Source organism: Macaca nemestrina, chromosome 11 (genome assembly GCF_043159975.1).
Source record: "Macaca nemestrina isolate mMacNem1 chromosome 11, mMacNem.hap1, whole genome shotgun sequence".
In the NCBI taxonomy this organism is placed as follows: Eukaryota; Metazoa; Chordata; class Mammalia; order Primates; family Cercopithecidae; genus Macaca; species Macaca nemestrina.
This window is the reverse complement of record NC_092135.1, coordinates 129,827,633-129,850,628: the sequence shown is the minus strand read 5'-3', so window position 1 is coordinate 129,850,628 and position 22,996 is coordinate 129,827,633. Positions and strand designations below refer to the sequence as shown.

Here is a 22,996-nt window from a genome sequence, read left to right as displayed (position 1 = left end):
TTTGAGGTCAGGAGTTCAAGACTAGCCTGGCCAACATGGTGAAACCCTGTCTCTACTAAAAATACCAAAAAAAAAAAAAAAGCCTGGCGTGGTGGCGGGTACCTGTAACCCCAGCCACTCAGGAGGCTGAGACAGGAGAATCACTTGAACTTGGGAGGCGGAGGTTGCAGTGAGCTGAGATCGCACCACTGCACTCCAGCCTGGGCAACACAGGGAGACTCTGTCTAAAAAAAAAAAACAAAAGCCGTTTTCTTCTCACAGCAATGGAAGTGAAGGCTATAGAGATGATGCATTTTAGAGAGATTCTCTTGGGGTGATATGGCTGGCTTTACTCTGCAGTTGGTACATCTGGGGCAATTGTAGCCAGCCTCTGAAAACAATAATTGCTCTCTTTGTTACTCCCATTTTCCTCTGTCATGGTTACCTCCACAGGGATCCTCTAAGTTAGGGAAAAGTTTATTCCTCCCTCCTTTATCATCTTTGCCTGATGTGGTCCTATGGTCATCATAACACTTGATTGGGTCCCTGAAAGGCCACTCAACTCTTTTGATGTTGCTGATGTTTGAAGCCTTATAAGAGGCTGGATTCACTGTGCCTGGTTGAGAATGGGTGTAGGAAGGTGTGTAAAACAGAAGGGGAAACGAGAGAGATCTTGAGCCACAATGTAAACTTTCAATACTAAGCTAAGAAGTTAGCACTTTTCTCTGAACAGTGAAAACCTACTGAAGGTTTTTGAAGAGGAGGTAATTTTATGATCCAGTTTGTATTTTAGGACTGGCACTCTTGTCACAGTGTATTAGATTGTAAAAGCCAGATTAGAGGGGTTTCTTAAGTTTTTTATTTGTTATTTAATGTATTTCCATGCAAAAGCTCATCTATGTGAAAGCTGGTGGTTTTTTATATTTTTATTTTTTATTATTTATTTTTTATTTATTTATTTTTGAGACAGAGTTTTCTCCCGCCTCAGCCTCCCAAGTAGCTGGGACTACAGGTGTGTGCCGCTACGTCCAACTAATTTTTTTTTTTTTTTTTTTTTTTTTTAGTAGAGACGGGTGTCACTGTGTTAGCCAGGATGGTTTCGATCTCCTGACCTCATGATCCGCCCTCCTCGGCCTCCCAAAGTGCTGGGATTACAGGCGTGAGCCACCGCACCCGACCGAAACAGCATTTTTAACAAGGGCATGGAACCACCCTTTGAGAAACAATGGACCAGAGACTGAAGGAGAAAAATTAGTTGGGAGGCTGTTGGACCAATAATATAAAAGAGAAGGCTGGACGCGGTGGCTCACTCCTGTAATCCCAGCACTTTGGGAGGCCAAGGCGGGCGGATCACGAAGTCAGGAGATTGAGACCATCCTGGCTAACACAGTGAAACCCTGTCTCTACTCAAAATACAAAAAATTAGCCAGGCGTGGTGGCGGGTGCCTGTGGTCCCAGCTACTCGGGATGCTGAGGCAGGAGAATGGTGTGAACCAGGAGGCGAAGCTTGCAGGCGAAGCTTGCAGTGAGCTGAGATTGCCTCACTGCACTCCAGCCTGGGCGACAGAGTGAGACTCCGTCTCAAAAAAAAAAAAAAAAAAAAAACTCAAATCTCTCAAATGCAATTTCTGCTCTGTATATATCTAATATTTAATATATATAATACAAGTATAAAAGTAGACTCAGGCCTTATCTCTAACACAGAATAGGATGAGCAAAGAGATGAAGATTAATATATGAGCAGCACAAAAGATTGCAGCAGGTTTTCCAGGAATTACAAGGTTTTGAATGAATAAAACTCAAGTCAAACATTAATTAATACAAATAAGCTTTCAGTCGTGTTTTCCTTTTTGAAGATTTTAGAGAAAGAATAAGATAATAATATATGCTTTTATTAGAGAATTTGAAGTTGTTCATAAAAAGTTACTTCCATAATTTGCCTCTTTCAATCCTGAAGAATTATGGTATAATAATGTCCTACACTTGCTTATATCATGTTTTATAATCTCTAAACCATTTTTGTAGGCATTTCATATAATCCTGGAACAACCGTAAGGCCTTCATATTATCTGTTGTTTACACATTAAATCTCAGGCAGGTTAAATGACTGATCTAAGATCACAGCTGCTACATGATAGAACTTGGACTCCAAAGCAGGTGTTCTGCTCTAAACCAACTGTATTTTCCCCTCTCGCAGCTTCTTCTTCTGACTATAAACTAACATGCCCTATGGTTTCTATCTTCCCCCATAACTCAAATGAATTCCTGAGATTTACATATAAGTATCTCAAATAAATATTTTTAAGCAGATTTCTTAGTGTTGAAATACTTTCATCTTGGCGATAAAAATTTAGGTATCAGAGCAGTCATTTTATTAAAAAAAAACAGCTGGACTGATATAAATAAATGATTGAATAAAACAAATGCGGAGAGAAGATAAATCTCCAGTGTATAATTCCAAGTAATTCATATAGTTATTTATCCCTCAAGGAAGTAGAGCATAATTCACCACCCCTTAAGATGTGCCGGGTATAGTAACTCCCTTCCAAAGGGGACAGGGTGGAAAGGAGAGGAAAAGAGTAACTTCACAATGGAAGAAACTGACAAAGACTACCCTCACCCAGGTGATGAAGGTTAACGTCAGCATCTATCAGTCATGTTGATAGCATGTATCCTTGATATTGATGTGATAAAAATGATGCTACCTCTGTGGTCTTCCTCCCAAAAAACCCATAACTCCAATCTAATCATAAGAAAAACATCAAATACCAGTTTATGGATTTTCTACAGGATACCTGACCAGTTCTCAAAACTGTCAAGGTCATCAAAAACAAGGAAAGTCTGAGAATCTCTTACATCCAAGAGAAGCAATAACATCAATATTGGTTCATTAGTTGTGACAAATGTAAGATGTTAATAATAGAGTAAACTGGGTGTGCGATAAATGAGAACTCTACTATTTTGCAACTTTTCTATAAATCTGAAACTGTTCTTGCCTGGGCACAGTGCTCATGCCTGTAATCCCAGTATTTTGGGAAGCCAAGGTGGGAGGATCACTTGAGAACAGCCTGAACAACATAGTGAGGCCCCATCTCTACAAAAAATGTTTTTACAAAATTAGCCAGACAATGTGGTAAGTGCCTGTAGTCCAGCTACTCAGGAGGCTGAAGTAGGAGGATCGACTGAGCCTGGAAGGTCAAGGCTGCAGTGAGCAGTGATTGCAACACTGCATTCCAGCCTAGGCAATGAAGCAAGACCCTGTCTCAAAAAAAAAAGAAAGAAAAAGAAAAAACTGTTCTAAAATAAAAGGTTTATTTAAAAAAAAAAATAGAATAGAATTAACACCCGATAAAACAATTTATTTCTTGGTGAATTGTTATGAATTGAAATGTTTTAGATTTTCTATCCCTAGATTGGTAATGAGGATTTGGGGTAACATCATTAGAGGATTATCTCAGTATCATTAATAAGTGTCCAACTTGCATATGAACTGTTTTGAAGGAGATGAGTAAATAAGTTATTTGATTCTAACTGGAAGGAACCCATAAAATTATGAGAATAATGTCCATATATAAGGTAACCCTGAATATAATGCAATCTCTTATCTTTCCAGTGAAAAAATATTTTTAAAAAGTGATGTGAGGCCAGGCATGGTGGCTCACTCCTGTAATTCCAACACTTTGGAAGGCCAAGATGGGCAGATCACTTGAGCTCAGGAGTTCGAGACCAGCCTGGCCAACACAGTGAAACCCAGTCTGTGCTTTAAAAAAAAAAAAAAAAAAAAAAAAAAAAAGGTTAGATGGTCATGGTGGCACATGCCTGTAATCCCAGCTGCTTGGGAGGCTGAGGCAGTAGAATCTCTTGAACCCGGGAGGAAGTTGCAGTGAGCTGAGATCACACTTCCACCTGCGTGACAGAGCAAGTGAGTGAGACAGAGTGAGACTCTAAAAAAAAAAAAAAAAAGTGATGTGGATGAAATAGATATATATTTTCACATATATAACTAAAACCATAAATTTTATCAAATAATATATGAATTTAAAAATATTGTCCCCTCTATACTACCTGTCATTTTAAGTGAAACATTGCCCAAAATTTTTAGATGCAACTTTGACATTAATACCGGTACATAGTAGGTTATATTAGTTTGTTTTAATGCTGCTGATAAAGACATACCTGAAACTGAGGGGAAAAAAGGTTTAATTGGACTTACAGTTCCACATGGCTGGGGTGGCCTCAGAATCATGGCGGGAGGCGAAAGGCTCTTACATGACAGCGGCAAGAGAAAATGAGGAAGAAGCAAAAGCAGAAACCCCTGATAATCCCATCAGATCTCGTGAGACTTATTCACTATCACAAAAATAGCATGGGAAAGACCAGCCCCCATGATTCAATTACCTCCCCCTAAATCCCTCCCACAACACATGGGAATTCTGGGAGATACAATTCAAGTTGAGATTTTGGTGGAGACATAGCCAAACCATATCATTCTGCCCCTGGCCTCTCCAAATCTCATGTCCTCATATTTCAAAACCAGTCATGCCTTTCCCATAGTCCCCCAAAGTCTGTAATCCCAGCACTTTGAGAGGCCGAGGCAGGTGGATCACCTGAGATCAGGAGTTTAAGACCAGCCTGCCCAATATGGCAAAACCCCATCTCTACTAAAAAATACAAAAAACTACCCGGGCGTGGTGGCAGGTGCCTGTAATCTCAGCTACTCGAGAGGCTGAGGCAGAAGAATCACTTGAACCCGGGAGGCAGAGATTGCAGTGAGCTGAGATCACACCACTGCACTCCAGCCTGGGCAACAGAGTGAGACTCCATCTCAAAGAAAAAAAAAAAAAAGTCTCTTCTGAGACTTTGCCTTGCCTTGGCAAGTCCCATCCACCTATGAGCCTGTAAAATCAAAAGCAAACTAATTACTTCTTAGATACAGTGGGGGTACAGGTATTGAGTAAATACAGCCATTCCAAATGGGAGAAATTGGCCAAAACAAAGGGGTTACAGGGCCCATGCAAGTCTGAAATCCAGCGGGGCAGTCAAATTTTAAAGCTCCAAAATGAGCTCCTTTGACTCCAAGTCTCACAAACAGGTCATGGTGATGCAAGAGGACAGGTTCCCATGGTCTTGGGCAGCTCCGCCCCTGTGGCTTTGCAGGGAACAGCCTCCCTCCTGGCTGCTTTCACCAGCTGGCGTTGAGTGTCTGTGGCTTTTCCAGGCACATGGTGCAAGTTGTCGGTGGATCTACCATTCTGGGGTCTGGAGGAGAGTGGACCTCTTCTTGCAGCTCCACTAGGCAGTGCCCCAGTAGGTACTCTGTGTGGGGGCTCCGGCCCCACATTTCCCTTAATCACTGCCCTAGCAGAGGCTCTTTATGAGGGCCCTGCCCCTGCAGCAAACTTTTGTGTGGGCATCCAGGCGTTTCCATACATCTAAAATCTAGGCAGAGGTTCCCAAATCTCAATTCTTGACTTCTGTGCACCCGCACGCTCAACACCACATGGAAGCTGCCAAGGCTTGGGACTTCCACCCTTTGAAGCCACAGCCTGAACTGTACGTTGGCCCCTTTTATCCATGGCTGGAGCAGCTGGGACACAACACCAAGTGGCTGCACACAGCATGGGGAACCTGGGTCCAGCCCATGAAACCACATTTTCCTCCTGGGCCTCTGGGTCTTTGATGGGAGGGGCTGCAGGGACATTCTCTGATATGGCCTGGAGGCACTTTCCCCATGGTCTTGGGGATTAACATTAGGCTCCTTGCTACTTATGCAAATTTCTGCAGCTGGCTTGAATTTCTCCCCAGAAAATTGGTTTTTCTTTTCTATCATATAGACTGCAAATTTTCCAAACTTTTATGCTCTGCTTTCCTTATAAAACTGAATGCCTTTAACAGCACCCAAGTTATCTCTTGAATGCTTTGCTGCTTAGAAATTTCTTTCACTAGGCCGGGCACGGTGGCTCAAGCCTGTAATCCCAGCACTTTGGGAGGCCGAGACGGGCGGATCAAGAGGTCTGGAGATGAAGACCATCCTGGCTAACACGGTGAAACCCCGTCTCTACTAAAAAAATTTTAAAAATAAAAAAAACTAGCCGGGCGAGGTGGCGGACGCCTGTAGTCCCAGCTACTCAGGAGGCTGAGGCAGGAGAATGGCGTAAACCCGGGAGGTGGAGCTTGCAGTGAGCTGAGATCCGGCCACTGCACTCCAGCCTGGGCAGCAGAGCAAGACTCCATCTCAAAAAAAAAAAAAAAAAAAAATTCCTTTCACTAGATACCCGAAGCCTCTCTCAAGTTCAAAGTTCCAGAAATCTCTAGGCTAGGGCAGGGGCAAAATGCCACCAGTACCTTTGCTAAAACATAACGAGAGTCACCTTTGCTCCAGTTCCAACACATTCCTCATCTCCATCTGAATTTTATTGTCCATATTGCTATCAGCATTTTGGGCAAAGCCATTCAACAAGTCTCTAGGAAATTCCAAACTTTCCCACATTTTCCTATCTTCTTCTGAGCCCTTCAAACTGTTCCAACCTCTGCCTGTTACCCAGTTTCAAAGTTGCTTCCACATTTTCAGGTATCTTTTCAGCAATGCCCCAATCTACTGGTACCAATTTACTGCATTAGTTTGTTTTCACGCTGCTGATAAAGACATACCCGAAACTGGGAACAACAAAAAAAAGGTTTAATTGCACTTACAGTTCCACATGGTTGGGGAGGCCTCAGAATCATGGCGGGAGGTGAAAGCCTCTTCTTACATGACAGTGGCAAAAGAAAATGAGGAAGAAGCAGTAGTGGAAACCCCTGATAAGCCCATCAGATCTTGTGAGACTTATTCACTATCACAAGAATAGCATGGGAAAGACCAGCCCCCATGATTCAATTACCAACCCATAGGTCCCTCCCATAACACGTGGGAATTCTGGGAGATACAATTCAAGTTGAGATTTTGGTGGGGACACAGCCAAACCATATCATAGGTTGTCAGTAAACATATATTAAATGAATGAATGATAGTTTGAGATCAGATAATGGAGGGCCCTGGATTAGTCTGTGAGGATCCACTGAAAGTCTTTTTTTTTTTTTCTTACTTATTTCTTTTTTTTTTTTTTTTTTTTTTTTTTTTTGAGACGGAGTCTTGCTCTGTTGCCCAGGCTGGAGTGCAGTGGCCAGATCTTGGCTCACTGCAAGCTCCGCCTCCCGGGTTCACGCCATTCTCCTGCCTCAGCCTCCCGAGTAGCTGGGACTACAGGCGCCCGCCACCTCGCCTGGCTAGTTTTTTGTATTTTTTAGTAGAGACGGGGTTTCACCGTGTTAGCCAGGATGGTCTTGATCTCCTGACCTCGTGATCTGCCCGTCTCGGCCTCCCAAAGTGCTGGGATTACAGGCTTGAGCCACTGCGCCCGGCCCTTTCTTACTTATTTCTATATTTTAAATTTCCTAGTGTATTTTTCAAAATACCCACTTGACATCAGAGAAGGTCTTTGACTAGGAAAGTAATATACCAAAGGTGAAGTAGAATTTAGCCTCTCCTCAGAAGAGACAGAGATACCACAAATTTTCTGCCCGGGGGAGGACAGCCAAGTGTTGGCATGGAGGCACAGAAGGAGCCCCAACTTAGAAGTCAGGCAGATGTGTGCATTCAGAAACCATTGTGGACTCAGTGTTCCCAAGAACCTCTCAGGGGAGGTGCCACTGACACCAGGAACTGAGGCTGTGAAGAATAAGGTCAAGAGTATTCAGGCTTCTTGGCACAGGTGAGAAGAGGTATTAGTGTGTTAGAGAAAGACATAAGAGGCTTTTGTGCCTAGGGCATAGTGATTGAGGGGCCTTGTAGACCATGGAAAGAACTCAATTTTTTTAAGTGCAGAGGAAAGCCAGGGATTGACATCTAACTTACAGTTTTAAAAAACCCCTTCCTTCTATGAAGAGAATGGAGAAGGAGGCAAGAATGGAAGCAAGGAAACCCAGTCAGAATGCTAGATGGGAGATGATAAAGAATTGTCATTGATGATAATAATGATAATATAATTATAATAATACTGATAATAATATAATTGTCACTGATGATAATAATAATAGCTAACACATGGCTTACTAATGCTGAGGACTGTTCTAAGCACATTTTATGAGCCAGGTCATTTAAATGTGCTTTCCGGTTAGCACTCTCTTTCATTCTTAGTATCATAGGCCGGGTGTGGTGGCTCACGCCTCTAATCCCAGCACTCTGGGAGGCTGAGTCAGGCGGATCACCTGAGGTCAGGAGTTCAAGACCAGTCTGGCCAACATGGTGAAACCCCGTCTCCACTAAAACAAAAATAGCCGGGTGAGGTGGTGCATGCCTGTAATCCCAGCTACTTGGGAGACTGAGACAGGAGAATCGCTTGAACCTGGGAGGCGGAGGTTGCAGTGAGCCGAGGTTGTACCACTGCACTCCCACCTGGGCAACAAAGAGCAAAACTCCATCTCAAAAAAAAAAAAAAAAAGAAAGTATCATAGTTTGGATGATAAATTACACGAAACTATGAACCAGCCAATTAACATTTTCAGAGGAGCTTAACACTTGGAATGCTTAGTCTTCCTCCTGTGCTCATCAATTTCAAACTGTCTTATGAAACTCACTAACCCAGACAGCTATACAATATTAAAGTAGGAAGAAAACTGTATGGGATCTTATCTCCAAATTTTCGGAGACTCTTCCTTTTTGTTGCCTTCTGTCCTGGCTCTGTCTCTTGGTTCTCAGTTGTATGTGGGCCTTTCTGTGTTTTTTTCAGTCTTTTTTTCTCCTTCACTCTGTCCCTGTGTCTCTCCGTCTGTGTGTGTCCCCCGTGTTTCTTTTCTCTTTCCGTTTTTTGTCTTCCCCATTCCCTCTCACTCTCTATTCTCTTAGCCTGATTTATCTTTTTTCCTCCTTCAACTGGCCAGTGAGGTATGGGCATGTAGTGTGGATCTGTTTATTATATAAAAAACGATGTTGACTATTTCCATTTAAAACTAATCAAGACTCTCAGAACCAGTGTACTCATTCCAAAATACTCCTACATGATTGTTACAAACTAGTTTAACAGGGGTGTCCAATCTTTTGGCTTCCCTAGGCCACATTGGAAGAAGAATTATCTTGGACCACACGTAAAATACACAAACAGGCCAAGCACTGTGGCTGACGCCTGTAATCCCAGCACTTTTGGGAGGCCGAGGCAGGTGGATTGCTTGAGGTCAGGAGTTCGAGACCAGCCTGGACAACATGGTGAAACCCCATCTCTACTAAAAATACAAAAAATTAGCCAGGCATGGGGGCAGGCACCTGTAATCCCAGCTACTCAGGATGCTGAGGCAGGAGAATTGCTTGAACCTGGAACATGGAGGTTACAGTAAGCCAAGATTACACTACTGCACTCCAGCCTGGGCAACAGAGTGAGACTCCGTCTCACAAATAAAATAAAATAAAGTAAAAATTAAAAAATAAAATACACTGATGACAGCTGATGAACTAAAAAAAAAAAAAAGTTTGAAGAAAGTTTACAAATTTGTGTTGGGCCACATGCAGCCCGGAGGCCATGGGCTGGACAAGCTTGGTTCAAATCCTTTTATTATCCTGTTTTCTGCTTTTGCATCTCTCAGGGAAATTTACCTAGTACCCCATTCATCTACTGATTTCTTCTGATCCCCAATCCTTCCCTTCCCATTCTACCACGCACCTCCTTCACTGCCTTCTACACCTCAAGTCTGCCCCCAGCTCCTGCACCGGACTGCATCTAAATCACACCAGGTCACAACTATTCTGTAAGACACAAGAGGATTTGTGTAACCCTGTGTTGAGCCAAGTGTCACCCATTCCTCTATAATATTTATGGAATATTTACTTCCTTTTTTACCTTTCCTAATGCTTAATACTTTGCAAACTATTGGTTTTGTTCTGAAGCTTATTTTTAAGATATTCTTTCTTTTACATACGAGAGTGCTTCTTTATGTTTGCCTTGTTCCAAATGAGAGGGTACCAGGGCCCGATCTCCTCTAAGCAGGAGGCTTCCCATAGGAAAAGAGTGTTCCTTTATGCTCATCCTTCATATAAATCACCAGGGAGCTTTTAAATGAACAAAGACCTGGCTGACCCAGAGGGTAGAATTTATAAATAGTACTCCAGCCCCTCCTTTAAAGCCTGTCCACCTAATCCTCCTCTCAAGATTGGAAGTGACTTGACCTTTGAGTCTTAAAACTTGGGCTCTTTTTCTCTAAAAAATCTGGTTAGCAATAAGCGTTAAAACACATATGTTTTTTTGGAGTCTCACGCTGTTGCCCAGGTTGGAGTGCAGTGGCGCGATCTCGGCTCACTGCAAGCTCCGCCTCCTGGGTTCACGCCATTCTCCTGCCTCAGCCTCCTGAGTAGCTAGGACTACAGGCGCCCGCCACTGCGCCTGGCTAATTTTTTGTATTTTTAGTAGAGACGGGGTTTCACTGTGGTCTCGATCTCCTGACCTTGTGATCCGCCCGCCTCGGCCTCCCAAAGTGCTGGGATTACAGGCTTGAGCCACTGCGCCCGGCCAAAAACACATATGTTTTTAGCCAGATGATGACCAATCATCAAAGCTTGCCTTTCATTTCTAGCATTTTTAGTCAAATGTTTCCTTTTTTTTTTTTTTTTTTTTTTTGCCTCCTCAGAAGTCAACTTGAAGTTTCCTCTTTTGAGGACCAGCTTTTCTTATTGTTATCATTGTAAGACACCTACCTTAATAACTTTTATTTCTCCTTACTAATTGACTATTATGGATTTCCATTTTATAAAGTTGTTCCCAAATTGCTGCATTTCTACCATAAACTAAGGGCTTCCTTTTCACCCCTAAAATTACAGAACTTAGAGGGACCCTCAATAGCCTCAATCCCAACATCCTTGGATGGAGCTGTCTTTGTATTTCTCTAATGCTGTATTGAGGATAAAATCTTACAAAATTTGTTAAGGATTAAAATGTTCAAGGATTATAAAATGAAGTACATGATATAGATACTGGTAGATAATTTTTCAGATTAGGGCACATGCAGGAAGTACATAGTTATTGAACTGGCCAAACATATAAATATATTTTACAGAATATATTTTTATGTGATTCCCAAAAAGGTAAGCAATTAGGGCTGGGCACGGTGGTTCACACCTGTAATCCCAGCATTTTGGGAGGCTGAGGCGGGCAGATCACTTGAGGTTGGGAGTTCGAGACCAGCCTGACCAACATGGAGAAAGCCCGTCTCTACTAAAAATACAAAATTAGCCGAGTGTGGTGGCACATGCCTGTAATCCCAGCTACTCGGGAGGCTGAGGTAGGAGAATCACTTGAACCCAGGAGGCAGAGGTTATGGTGAGGGGAAATCCCGCCACTGCACTCCAGTTTGGGCAACAAAAGCGAAACTCTGTGTCCAAAAAAAAAAAAAAGATAAGCAATTAAGTCCTTAACCTGATTATTTACAGAGAAAAGACACTCATGTTGTGGAAATCAACCATGTATTTTTAGCTACTTCTCTCCCTTGAAATAAGGGGAGCTTAAATTTACTATTCACTAAATATCAGATAGAAGACTAATTTAAAATGTCTTTCTTTTTTATCATTTAATATATAGATTGAAGAGTAAGTCCTGGCCCCAGGCTTTGCTTTTCTGACCTCTGCCAGTCACTGTAGTGCTTCTTCTGGAAGTTCAGTCTGCTCTAGCCGCAGCTTTGTACAGGGACCCTCCGGGGCTTTTCTAGTTTTGCTAGAATGCCTCACCTGCCTGTGAGCCTGGAACCGTAGAAGTCATTTTAGTTTTGTTTAGTCTTATTGTTTAATTTAAGAAAGTCTGATGTCCATGTTGCCGTAGTGGGTACATAGGACACTGTCTGCTGTGAAAGAATGGAAAGCTTGTTCAGAGCAGGTCAAATGAGGACTATGTCTTCAGAAAACCTTGGGCTTAGCTGCCTGGGACAGTTTAGATCTTAGCTCAGAGGGGATTGATAGAGCAGTAGTATCTGTTGCTTTCCTTCTGCAGTTGGGAAACTTTCTCTTAATATATAGAGACGCTGGGAGGTGTGAGCATATTTATAGCAATTATAATCGTGAGACATGACCTAAGCAAGTATGTAAACTTGCTTTTGAATTTAGTTGTTTAAAAAAAAAAAAGTGGAGTATGAAAATATGAACCAGAGGAAGGCAGATCACATAGGTGGAGAGGAACAGCACTGTCTGGAAATGTATTGAGCATAGAAGGACAGTTTGTTAGGAATTGCACACCCTGAGAGGAGAGTAACACACCAATGTGACCTGAAAGCGACAGTACATTCATGCAGGGGTGCCCACAAGCAGGTTGAGTGCACAGAAAGATCACAATGTGTGACTCCTCATCACATTGCAGGCACTCTGCTGAATAACACTTGGTTATATTTTGAGACTTTTCTTGTATAGCAACAAAACCTAGACAGAATCTCTCCAGAAGGTAAAATATAGTGTTATTACACACATGATGATTCCAGTCAACTATGTTGTTTAGGGTTCTCCCTAACATTGTTTGAATTGCAAGCTATTCAAACAATGGGAAAGGGTATCTGATCTGAGGCTTTTGGAACTGCCTGGAAGTTAAAGGACAGGGTCTGTAGCAAAGACCACACAGTAGGAAAGGGCAGGTTGGCATGCCCCTGCTGCCCCAACCCTGAAGAACTTCCAGCTCCCTTGCAAGTCCTATAGCTTCAGGACCCCAGAACTGGGCAGCAAGTGTCCAAAGCTAGGCCTTCTTGTGCTCACCCCTAATTATACCAGGACTGGGAGAAAAGGATCTGGCTTTTCTAGCTGCTGTAGTGCAGAGCGGTCACTGCCTTCCACAAGGAAGAGAGACTATGGAGTGCTTTGGGAAGAGAGTCTGATTACAAGATAGCAAAAGAAGAAAACCAAAAAAAAGACACATGTAAACTATATCTATATTATACATATATTTTTCTGAAGCTCAGTCTCTTTGCAAATATTAACAATCTTTTGCAGACTTACCCTCTGTGCTTGCATAATATTTTCTTTTCCTTTAATGGTTTGTCAATTGTATTTTAAAACAAAACAAAACAAAAAAACTTAGCACTCTCTTCTTAAATTTAGTCTTTATTTTTATTAAGTTGTATGTGTTCATAATTTAAAGAATCACAGTCAGCCGGGCGAGGTGGCTCACACCTGTAATCCCAGCACTTTGGGAGACCAAGGCAAGCAGATCACCTGAGGTCAGGAGTTTGAGACCAGCCTGAACAACATGGAGAAACCCTGTCTCTAGTTAAAAATACAAAAATTAGCCAGGCCGTGGTGGTACATGCCTGTAATCCCAGCTACTCAGGAGGCTGAGGCAGGAGAATCACTTGAACCCAGGAGGTGGAGATTGCGGTGAGCCAAGATCGTGCCATTGCACTCTAGTCTGAGCAACAAGAGCGAAACTCCATCTCCAAAAAAAAAAAAAAAAGTCTGCCTAGTTTCTAATGAAGAGCACCACACCCTGTCCCCCTACTTTCTGCTCCCCAGAGAAAACTATTTTCAATTCTTTTTAGCTTATTTATTTGGTATTCATCTTGATATATTCTAAAAAGCATATTGTGGCTATGTCTTAATGTTTCCATTTTAGCATTATTTACCCACTTTCCACTGTGGAAAATGACAGTTTTGTTGTTTCTCAACATTTCATGCCTGACTATCCATACATACTCTTGTTCCCTCATCCTCCCAGGTAATTATACTGGGTATTGGATGTGCTTTCATTGTTATGACCATATCTGCACTACTTGCAATGAAGCCATGAGTTATACTATGACTACTTTTTTCTTCCAGTCCTACCTTAATTTTTCATGATGTCAGTACTTGAATTTTTGTCATTTGCTTAGGTTTTCTGTGCTTCTCATGAATTTGACCCCAAAATCTCCCTCTAATTATATAAATCTCCTTTCCATATAAACACACTAGGTATTCTATGAATTTCATCTTTTTAAGAGAAAATCTCTTTCTGAGCTTTGTGACCTGCTGTAGCCTGGACCCTGGACTAGTCACTCTCCAGACCTGCTAAAGAGCTATTTTCTTGGGATCTTCCTTCACTGTCACTCGGGACTCCCTTCATCTGTTTCTTGCTTGCTATATCCCATGTCATCTTGTCATCCCCTTTCTTGGTTTTTTCTGTCATTTTGATGAAGCCATATTTTCCTTAGTTTCTTAAGAAAGTAAATATTTTTGAGTTTGTTTCAGAAATTGTTTCCCTGAGAATTTTAAAGGCCCTGCTAAATTGTCTCCTATCCTACAGGATTCCTTTTGAATTTGATTTATTCTGATTTTTTTTTTCCCATTCTGATTTGACCCTTTATATAATGACTTGTTGAACTTCTGGAAGCTTTTTGCTTTTCTTTATCTTTGATATTATGTAAATCCACTAATGATGTGACGGGCATTTGCTACATGCCTTTTTTTTTTTTTTTTTTTTTTTTGAGACAGGGTTTCGTTCTTGTTGCCCAGGCTGGAGTGCAATGGTGCAATCTCCCGGGTTCAAGTGATTCTCCTGCCTCAGCCTCCTGAGTAGCTGGGACTACAGGCATGCACTGCCATGCCTGGCTAATTTTGTATTTTTAGTAGAGACGGGGTTTCTCCATGTTAGTCTGGCTGGTCTTGAACTCCCAGCTTCAGGTGATCTGCCCGCCTCAGCCTCCCAAAGTGCTGGGATTACAGGTGTGAGTCACTGTGCCCAGCCTAGACACTTTCAATCTATGAAATTTTCTTGAATTAATTTATTGATGCAACCCTCCCCTCAGTTTTCTCTGTTCTACCTTTCTAGAACTTCTGTTAGTTAGACATTGGAACTCTTGGACTATTCTTGGACTATAAGTTTTTGTACCTTTACTCTCCTTTTTTTTTGAGACAGGGTCTCCCTCTGTCACCCAGGCTGGAGTGCAATGGCATGATCTCGGCTCACTGCAGCATCAATTTTGTGGGCTCAGGCAATCCTCTCACCTCAGCCTCCAGGGTAGCTGGGACCACAGGCGTGAGCCACCATGACTGGTTAATTTTGTATTTTTGTAGAGATGAGGTTTCACCATGTTTCCCAGGCTAATCTCAAACTCCTGAGCTCAAGGAATCCACCTGCCTCAGCCTCCCAAAGTGCTGGAATTACAGGCGTTGAGCCACCACACTTGGCCTGCTCTCCTGTTCTCTATCCTTGCCTTTTTCATTCTGAAAGCTTTCTTCAATTTTTTCTTTGCATTGAGTTGTTTGGTTCTGCTATCAAAATATATGTGTTTCTAGAGTTCTTTTTTGTTCTCTGAATATTCTTTTTTAAATTGGTATTATTGACTCATTTAATGGATCAAACAATACAGAAACTAGAAAATATAAATACTTACGTTAGAAGGCATTTTCTGACAGAGAACATCAGTTGACCAGCTTCATAAGTTGTAACCTCAAACCAGAGAAATTCACCTAAAATATATAGAATTTGATTGTATTAATTTTTAGTGTCTGTAGAGATTATGTCATATCTCTCTTTTTTTAATGCTCCTTTTTAAAACTTTATGTCTTTATCTGTAAGCCTCTTTATTCCTCTAAGTTACTTTTTTCTTTTAGTTTGTTTTGGTCTGTCTTTCATAATAAATGCTTTCTTGAATTTCTGGTGATACTTGGCTATCTTCTCATATTTAAAAACAGGGCACTCAGAGGCTGAGGCAGACAGATCACTTGAGGTCAGGAGTTCGAGACCAGCCTGGCCAACATGGTGAAACCCCATATCTATTAAAAATACAAAAATAAGCTGGGCATGATGACACGCTCCTGTAATTCCAGCTACTCAGGAGGCTGAGGCACAAGAATTGTTTGAACCCAGGAGGCAAAGGTTGTAGTGAGCCAAGATTGTGCCACTGCACTCCAGCCTGTGTGACAGAGTGAGACTCTGTCTCAAAAAAAAAAAAAGAGGGGGGGCACTACAAAGCAATTTGAGAGTTCTGTGCTTGTGGGTGAAGTTTATGGGGCTGTGGCCTTCACTATAGAGTGATCTTCATGAATTGTTTCCTTGGGGGTACATCTGATATTTGTTTCTTTAGGTATTTTATCTTGGTTGGTTAGATCCTGTTGGTAAATTTTAAATTTTGCACTGTTCATTTTCTGTCCCTTTCTTGCAATTTCTAGGTGTGTGCAGTCTTAAGATTCTCATAGATAATAATGTCTTCTCAAGGTTTCTGCTGCTTCTTTTAGATGTCTTTTTGACTCTCCTACACATTCTTATCTGCTTCCATAGCAATGAGCAGTTTGACAGACTTTTTAAAAAGTAAACAAGAGTTGGTGGGAGTAAACATGAGACACCTAGAGTACAAAGTGGGAGTCACTTTCAGTGCCTTATTTTTCCTTAGTCATATTTGATCAGAAATTGGATGAACCTTCGGGATGCTGAAACAGGGAAGATACTCTGGCAAGGAACAGAAGACCTGTCTGTCCCTGGTGTGGAGCATGAAGGTACTTTCCAACCCTTTGTCTACACAGGGCTGTGACCAATGCCAGACTAGCCCCTGAGCATAAGAGAGCTAAGTTAACACATACTTAATAGGCGGGTGAGCCCCTGAAGACACAGCATGTTAATTCATGTGTTGTTGACATGTTGACAGTTTCAATTACAATTATTTTTTTTTTATTTGAAACATAGTCTTGCTCTGTCACCCAGGCTGGAGTGCAGTGGTGCGATCTCGGCTCACTGCAACCTCCACTTCCCAGGTTCCAGCAATTCTCATGTCTCAGCCTCCCGAGTAGCTGGGATTATAGTCGCGTGCCACCACACCCATCTAATTTTTATATTTTGAGTAGAGGCAGGGTTTCACCATGTTGGCCACCCTGGTCTTGAACTCCTGACCTCAAGTGATCTGCCCGCCTCAGCCTCCCAAAGTGCTGGGATTACAGGTGTGAGCCACCACACCCAACCCAGTTGCTTTCTTAATGTTTCTTTCTCCCACTTCCCAAAACCCATTTTGTGCTGAAATTTTACCATTAGAACATACCCAAAGATAGAAACTGAGATCTCAACTTTTTTCTCCAAAAGAAAATTTGCATTTTTATCTCCCTAAAGTAAAGAAGAAGTAAGGGGTTAAAATCACCAGAACAGAGTAGAGAGAAGGTACCCGTGCAGCCCCCTTCCTGATGAGAGTAGCTAGATGAGGCCCTTAGATGCACAAAACCTGGTGTTCCTTGAAGATCTAATATCTTTCAGATATGAGTGACCAATTAGAGTCCTCTGCTTTCAGCCACACAAAGTGTAGTGCACTTACCAAAGCATTATCCAAAATGTAATAAAGTGTTCTCTAAATCAGCTATAAGAAGCTCCCAGAAATTTGAAGCATCATAGTCATGTGGTTTTCATTTAGAATGGCTTCAACATTTGTTTTTCTCTTACCAGCCCGTGTTCCCAAGAAAATCCTCAAGTGCAAGGCCGTGTCTCGAGAACTCAATTTTTCTTCAACAGAACAAATGGAAAAATTCCGCCTGGAACAAAAAATTTACTTCAAAGGGCAATGCCTAGAAGGTATTCTGCTGCCTGCATGCCTGAAATCAGGGCTTAGGGGGACCAGGACAAAAGGCAACAATACCCAGTGAACTAAAGCAGTGCTTTGATAACATTCCTTTTACAACTCAGTTTGTGGTAGGATTCCTACACTCTGCAAGACTGTGAATCCCCAGTGAAAACAAACCAAAACAAAGCTGGCCACTGCAAGGGGCTTTGAGGTCTCTGACACTGGGAGCATGGATGGTGGTACCTGGTTTAGGCACTGACATTGTATTGTGATATGGTCATGGAGGAAGCTGCTATGAGCAGGGCCTAGTACAGTGCTCTACATACAGTATCATACAGATTTGACTGGCCACTCTGCATTGAATTCTCACCATGCAGTATAAGAGGGCACATAAGCCCCTTCAAGCTAGTCCAAGAGAATTGAGCTATGTATCTATGTATAGTTCACATCTAGCCTACCTCTAAGAAAATGCTGCTTATGTTGTGTCCTGGTCACTGGTCCTAGTCCTTTAGACCTCAAAGCATGAGAAGCAAGCCTTTGGTGTAGTTCAGAGGACAACCTGAGGAGGCTTCCCTGTCTTTTTTATGCCTCTGGTCTGAGAGGTTGCTGATAGCTTCCTTCGGTGGTTCTCAGGGTAGGAAGAGGCTCACTCTAGAGGAGGGAGACAAAGAGCCCTTAAACTTTATACTGGGGCACCTGCTCACCCCGGCTTTTCCTTCTTCCTTCAGAATGGTTCTTCGAGTTTGGCTTTGTGATCCCTAACTCCACAAATACCTGGCAGTCCTTGATAGAGGCAGCACCCGAGTCCCAGATGATGCCAGCAAGCGTCTTAACGTGAGTGAGCAGGTCTCAGGAAATTATGAAGTGTGTCTAGAAACAGGCATTCCAGGCAGGTGGGACTCCTGGTGCCATTGAGTGGGCAGAGAGCTCAGTTGAGAAATAGAGTAAAAGAGTATCCGAGGGTGTCTAGGTTTCCAGGTTCCTGACCTTTTTCATATGAAAAAGACAGTATGATAGAGTGGAAAGAATAATTAAAAAAAAAAAAAAGAAAAAAAAAAACTTTAGATTAGACCAGATTTAAATTCCTGATTCACACTGACTACCTGTGTCATCTTGGGCACTAATATACTTTATCTCTCTGAGCCTTAGTCTTTCATCTCTAAACACAGAAATTAATTCTCTCTTACAGAGGTGTAATGAAGATAAAATGCGATGGCATGGAAGGAGACTGGCATTTAATATATACCGAATCTATGTTAATTTGCTCCTATTCCTGACTACCATACTTCCGGTATCTCTGTATTTTGTTTAGATCACCTTTAACAGAATCTGGCAAAGTCCTATTAATAATTCTGTTTTCGAGGATACTTGGTTACAATTTTTTGGTGAATAGCTTACCATATTAATAGCTTTGGTTCCTGTTCAAAGAACAGTTTGTTTGTGCTTTGTCCAAAAACACTGTCAATAACTTCCCACCTCCCATTGTCTGTGGGAAAGGTGTTAGTCTCTCAAGTGTTATAGTAATAGTACCTTCTAAAGAGTTAGTCCCAGCAGGGCGCGGTGGCTCAAGCCTGTAATCCCAGCACTTTGGGAGGCCGAGACGGGCGGATCACGAGGTCAGGAGATCGAGACCATCCTGGCTAACACGGTGAAACCCCGTCTCTACTAAAAAATACAAAAAACTAGCCGGACGAGGTGGCGGCGCCTGTAGTCCCAGCTACTCGGGAGGCTGAGCCAGGAGAATGGCAGGAACCCGGGAGGCGGAGCTTGCAGTGAGCCGAGATCCGGCCACTGCACTCCAGCCTGGGCGACAGAGCGAGACTCCGTCTCAAAAAAAAAAAAAGAGTTAGTCCCAAATTAGCTGGGCATGGTGGCACACACCTGTAATCCCAGCTACTCAAGAGGCTGAGATAGGAGAATTGCTTGAATCAGGGAGGTGGAGGTTGCAGTTGAGCCAAGATCATGCCACTGCATTCCAGCCTGGGTAACAGAGCAAGACTCTGTTTCAGAAAAAAAAAAGAGTTAGTCCCACAGATAATTGTGTAATATTGGATCATCTCTTTCAACAGTTCCTTTATGAAAGCCATATTGAATTTGTTAAAAATTGAGGTTATTTACTTTTAGGTTTTTTGTTTGTTTTGGTTTTGGGTTTTATTTTATTAAAAAAAAAAAAAAAAAAAAAAAACCAGGGTCTTGCCATGTTGCCCAGGCTGGACTCCAGCTCCTGGGCTCAAATGATCTTCCTGCCTCAGCCTCCTAAGTAGGTGAGACTACAGGCATGTGCCACTATGCCTGTCTCTACTTTTTAAGGTTTTTTTTTTTTTTTTCTTTGAGACAGAGTCTCTCTCTGTTGCCCAGGCTGGAGTGCAGTGGCACAATATTGGCTCACTGCAACGTCTGCCTCCTGGGTTCAAGTGATTCTCCTGCCTCAGCCTCCTAAGTCACTGGGATTACTGGCACCCACCACCATACCCGGCTAATTTTTTGTATTTTTTAGTAGAGACGGGGTTTTGCCTTGTTGACCAGGCTAGTCTTGAGCTCCTGACCTCAGGTGATCCACTCGTCTTGGCCTCCCAAAGTGCTGAGATTACAGGCATGAGCCACCGTGCCCAGCCCCTTTTTAAGTTTTTAATAGTTTTTTTAAGAGCCAGGTGTGGTGACACTTGCCTATAATCCTAGCTACTTGGGAAGCTGATGGGGGAGGGTTGCTTGAGTCCAAGAGTTTGAGACTAGCTTGGGCAACATAGCAAGACCCCATCTAAATTTTGTAACAGAGGCTGGGCGTGATGGCTTACACCTGTAATCCCAGCACTTTGGGAGGCCGAGTCGAGTGGATCACAAGGTCAGGAAACTGAGACCATCCTGGCTAACACAGTAAAACCCCATTTCTACTAAAAAGACAAAAAATAGGCCAAGCGCAGTGGCTCAAGCCTGTAATCCCAGCACTTTGGGAGGCCGAGACGGGCGGATCACGAGGTCAGGAGATCAAGACCATCCTGGCTAACACGGTGAAACCTCGTCTCCACTAAAAAAGATACAAAAAATTAGCCAGGTGTGGTGGTGGGCGCCTGTAGTCCCAGCTACTCAGGAGGCTGAGACAGGAGAATGATGTAAACCCGAGAGGCAGAGCTTGCAGTGAGCTGAGATCTTGCCACTGCACTCCAGCCTGGACGACAGAGTGAGACTCCGTGTCAAAAAAAAAAAAAATTAGCCAGGCATGGTGGCATGCGCCTGTAGTCCCAGCTACTCAGGAGGCTGAGGCAGGAGAATCACTTGAATCCAAGTGCTGGAGGTTGCAGTGAACCGAGATTGTGCCTCTGCACTCCAGCCTGGGCGACAAGGCAAGACTCCATCTCAAAAATAAATAAATAAATAAATACAAATTTGTAATGAATTTTTTAAAGTTTTAGTAGTCTTAAAAATAGATTTTTAATTACAATGGTAGCTATTTTTATATCCTATCAGCCAGTCAGATTTTGAGCACCTTATTTACCTGTTTTATAATTAATTACAAGCAGAAATTTATCTGCTGGTTATTAATTACCCTGGGAAAGTACAGAGTAGTTTAGGAAAGCAGGTTTTTTTTTTTTAGATTTTATTAAACTTCATTTGACTACTTCTTCACCAGGCCTGATTTTTTGTTGCTGTCTTTATTTCTTTTTTTTTTTTTTTTTTTGAGACAGAGTCTCGATCTGTCTCAAACCTACCATAAGATGAAAATATCATAAGTCAAAAATGCATTTAATATCCCCATAAATCCACTAGAAAGTTGAAAGATCATAAGTTGATTCATTGTAAGTAGGGGACCAACTATACTTAACTTTTTAGAACCCCTAAAAACAGTTGCCCTAAACTCAGCTCAAGTGTGATTTGGTAAGGTCATGGTCTCTCCCATTTTACAAATGGGAGCACTGAGATACCCACCAAGAAAAATAAAATTCTTCCCTCACAATACAGGTGCATCATTTAGTGTTCTTTAGTTGTAAGTCATAGAAACAGGCTCTGGCTAATACAAGAGTTGAAAGACTACGGGGGAGACCTGGGGTGGTTTGAAAGATGCAGGTGGGCAGGAATCCCTGGATGGCTTCCTCAAGGAGAAGCTACAGGAAGGATCTTGCTCAAAGGAAAGAGTCTGATGGGCCTAAGTTACATCCTCTGTTCACCCTTTTGCCAGGTGAGTGAGGGGCCACTCACTTGGCACATGGACTGGAGGAAGGGTGGTTCCCAAATGAAGAGCAAGGTGCTGATACCCAAAGGCAGGAAAATAGGTGTGGGCCAGGCCAAAGCTCACCTTTCCACTATAGTGAGTACTGTAGGGAAGGATACTGCCCCTGAGGTCTGCAGGCTTCTATGTATAAACCAGCCAGAGGTGTCCATGTATGCGGTATCAGAAAGTCAGTCGGATCTATAAGCACCCTGTGTGCAGAGCACTCTACTAAAGGCTTTAGAGTGTACCAAGGAGTGGAGACATGCTCTCACTTCTGATTTGGGAGCTTGACAGGGATGAATCTAGCCACATAAATTAAATATCGTGTTAGACTTGTAGCCCTATATAGACAAGGATTTTAATGGCCCCAAGCTAATACTCTGGGTGGGTACATGTCCTTTGGCCCAGGAATCCAGATGGAAACCACTTTGTGGAAATGAAATCTTCTGCCTAACATGCTCACTCTTTTGCCCTCTGTTTCTCTTCTTACTTACAGTGGGAACGTTATCATAGAAACAAAGTTTTTTGACGACGATCTTCTTGTAAGCACATCCAGAGTGAGACTTTTCTATGTTTGAAAGAAGAATGTGTGCGCATGTCAAGAATTTGGGTTTTTTGGAGGGAGGAGGAAACTGTGTTTACTTTTTTCCTCCACACTTTTGATTTTTGACACTTCCACCCCTAATTCCCTCAACAGCAGAACCTACCTGCAGCCACCAGGGGACCAGCTCTGTGTAGGTAACCAGATGGCTCTTTTTCCCAAGCTGCCATCTTCCAGCTGACCAGACTAAACTCCCAACCCCAGACCAGGGCAGGGGACAGGTCTCAAATCCTTCCCTCCCCACACAGGGAACAAACACATACCACAAACCGATAACTCTACCTATCACCCTCCTTGTCTCCTCCTTGGGCCCTGCAGGCTACACATCTACCTTTGGCCCCTGGTTTTGGAAAAATTCCATGTTCCTGACCCATGTTTAGTTTTTTTCCTACCATTTCTATTTCATACATTCTCATACATTTAACTTGTAAAATAGACTGTGATATTATTACATAATGTAATTAAAAATATGAATTAAAATATTCCTACAGTCTTTAGCATGGCACTGCTTTTATCTCCTTTTTCTAGAAAGTGAACCTGGCTGCATAATGGAAAGAAACCAAATATAAGATCAAAACTGTATTTTACTCCAGGAATGGAACTGGTAGATCTTGTTCCCTAGTGCTGCAGTTACTGCTTTCCAAAGTTGTGCAACATACTTGAACCAAGCCCATGACCTTAACATTTGTCTTTTAGAC

At 42.4% G+C, this 22,996-nt stretch overlaps 1 protein-coding gene across 4 annotated transcripts in view; it reads left to right on the top strand.

The window, feature by feature from the left end:
• The window catches only part of LOC105473925 (phosphodiesterase 6D), a 57,488-nt gene extending 34,693 nt beyond the window's left edge, over nucleotides 1-22,795 (top strand). Inside the window, exons 2-6 of one of the 4 annotated variants that reach the window (XM_011728127.2) lie at nucleotides 16,356-16,444; nucleotides 17,376-17,501; nucleotides 18,219-18,324; nucleotides 18,680-18,781; nucleotides 22,194-22,795. In XM_011728127.2, coding sequence (XP_011726429.1) covers nucleotides 16,356-16,444; nucleotides 17,376-17,501; nucleotides 18,219-18,324; nucleotides 18,680-18,767 — 409 coding nt within the window. In that variant the 3' untranslated portion in view covers nucleotides 18,768-18,781; nucleotides 22,194-22,795. Of the gene's footprint in view, nucleotides 1-16,341; nucleotides 16,445-17,375; nucleotides 17,502-18,218; nucleotides 18,325-18,679; nucleotides 18,782-22,193 lie in introns of all 4 variants that reach the window. The other 3 variants (XM_071073551.1, XM_011728128.2, XM_011728129.2) reach the window with 3 other exon arrangements.
• Nucleotides 22,796-22,996: the final 201 nt, after the last annotated feature.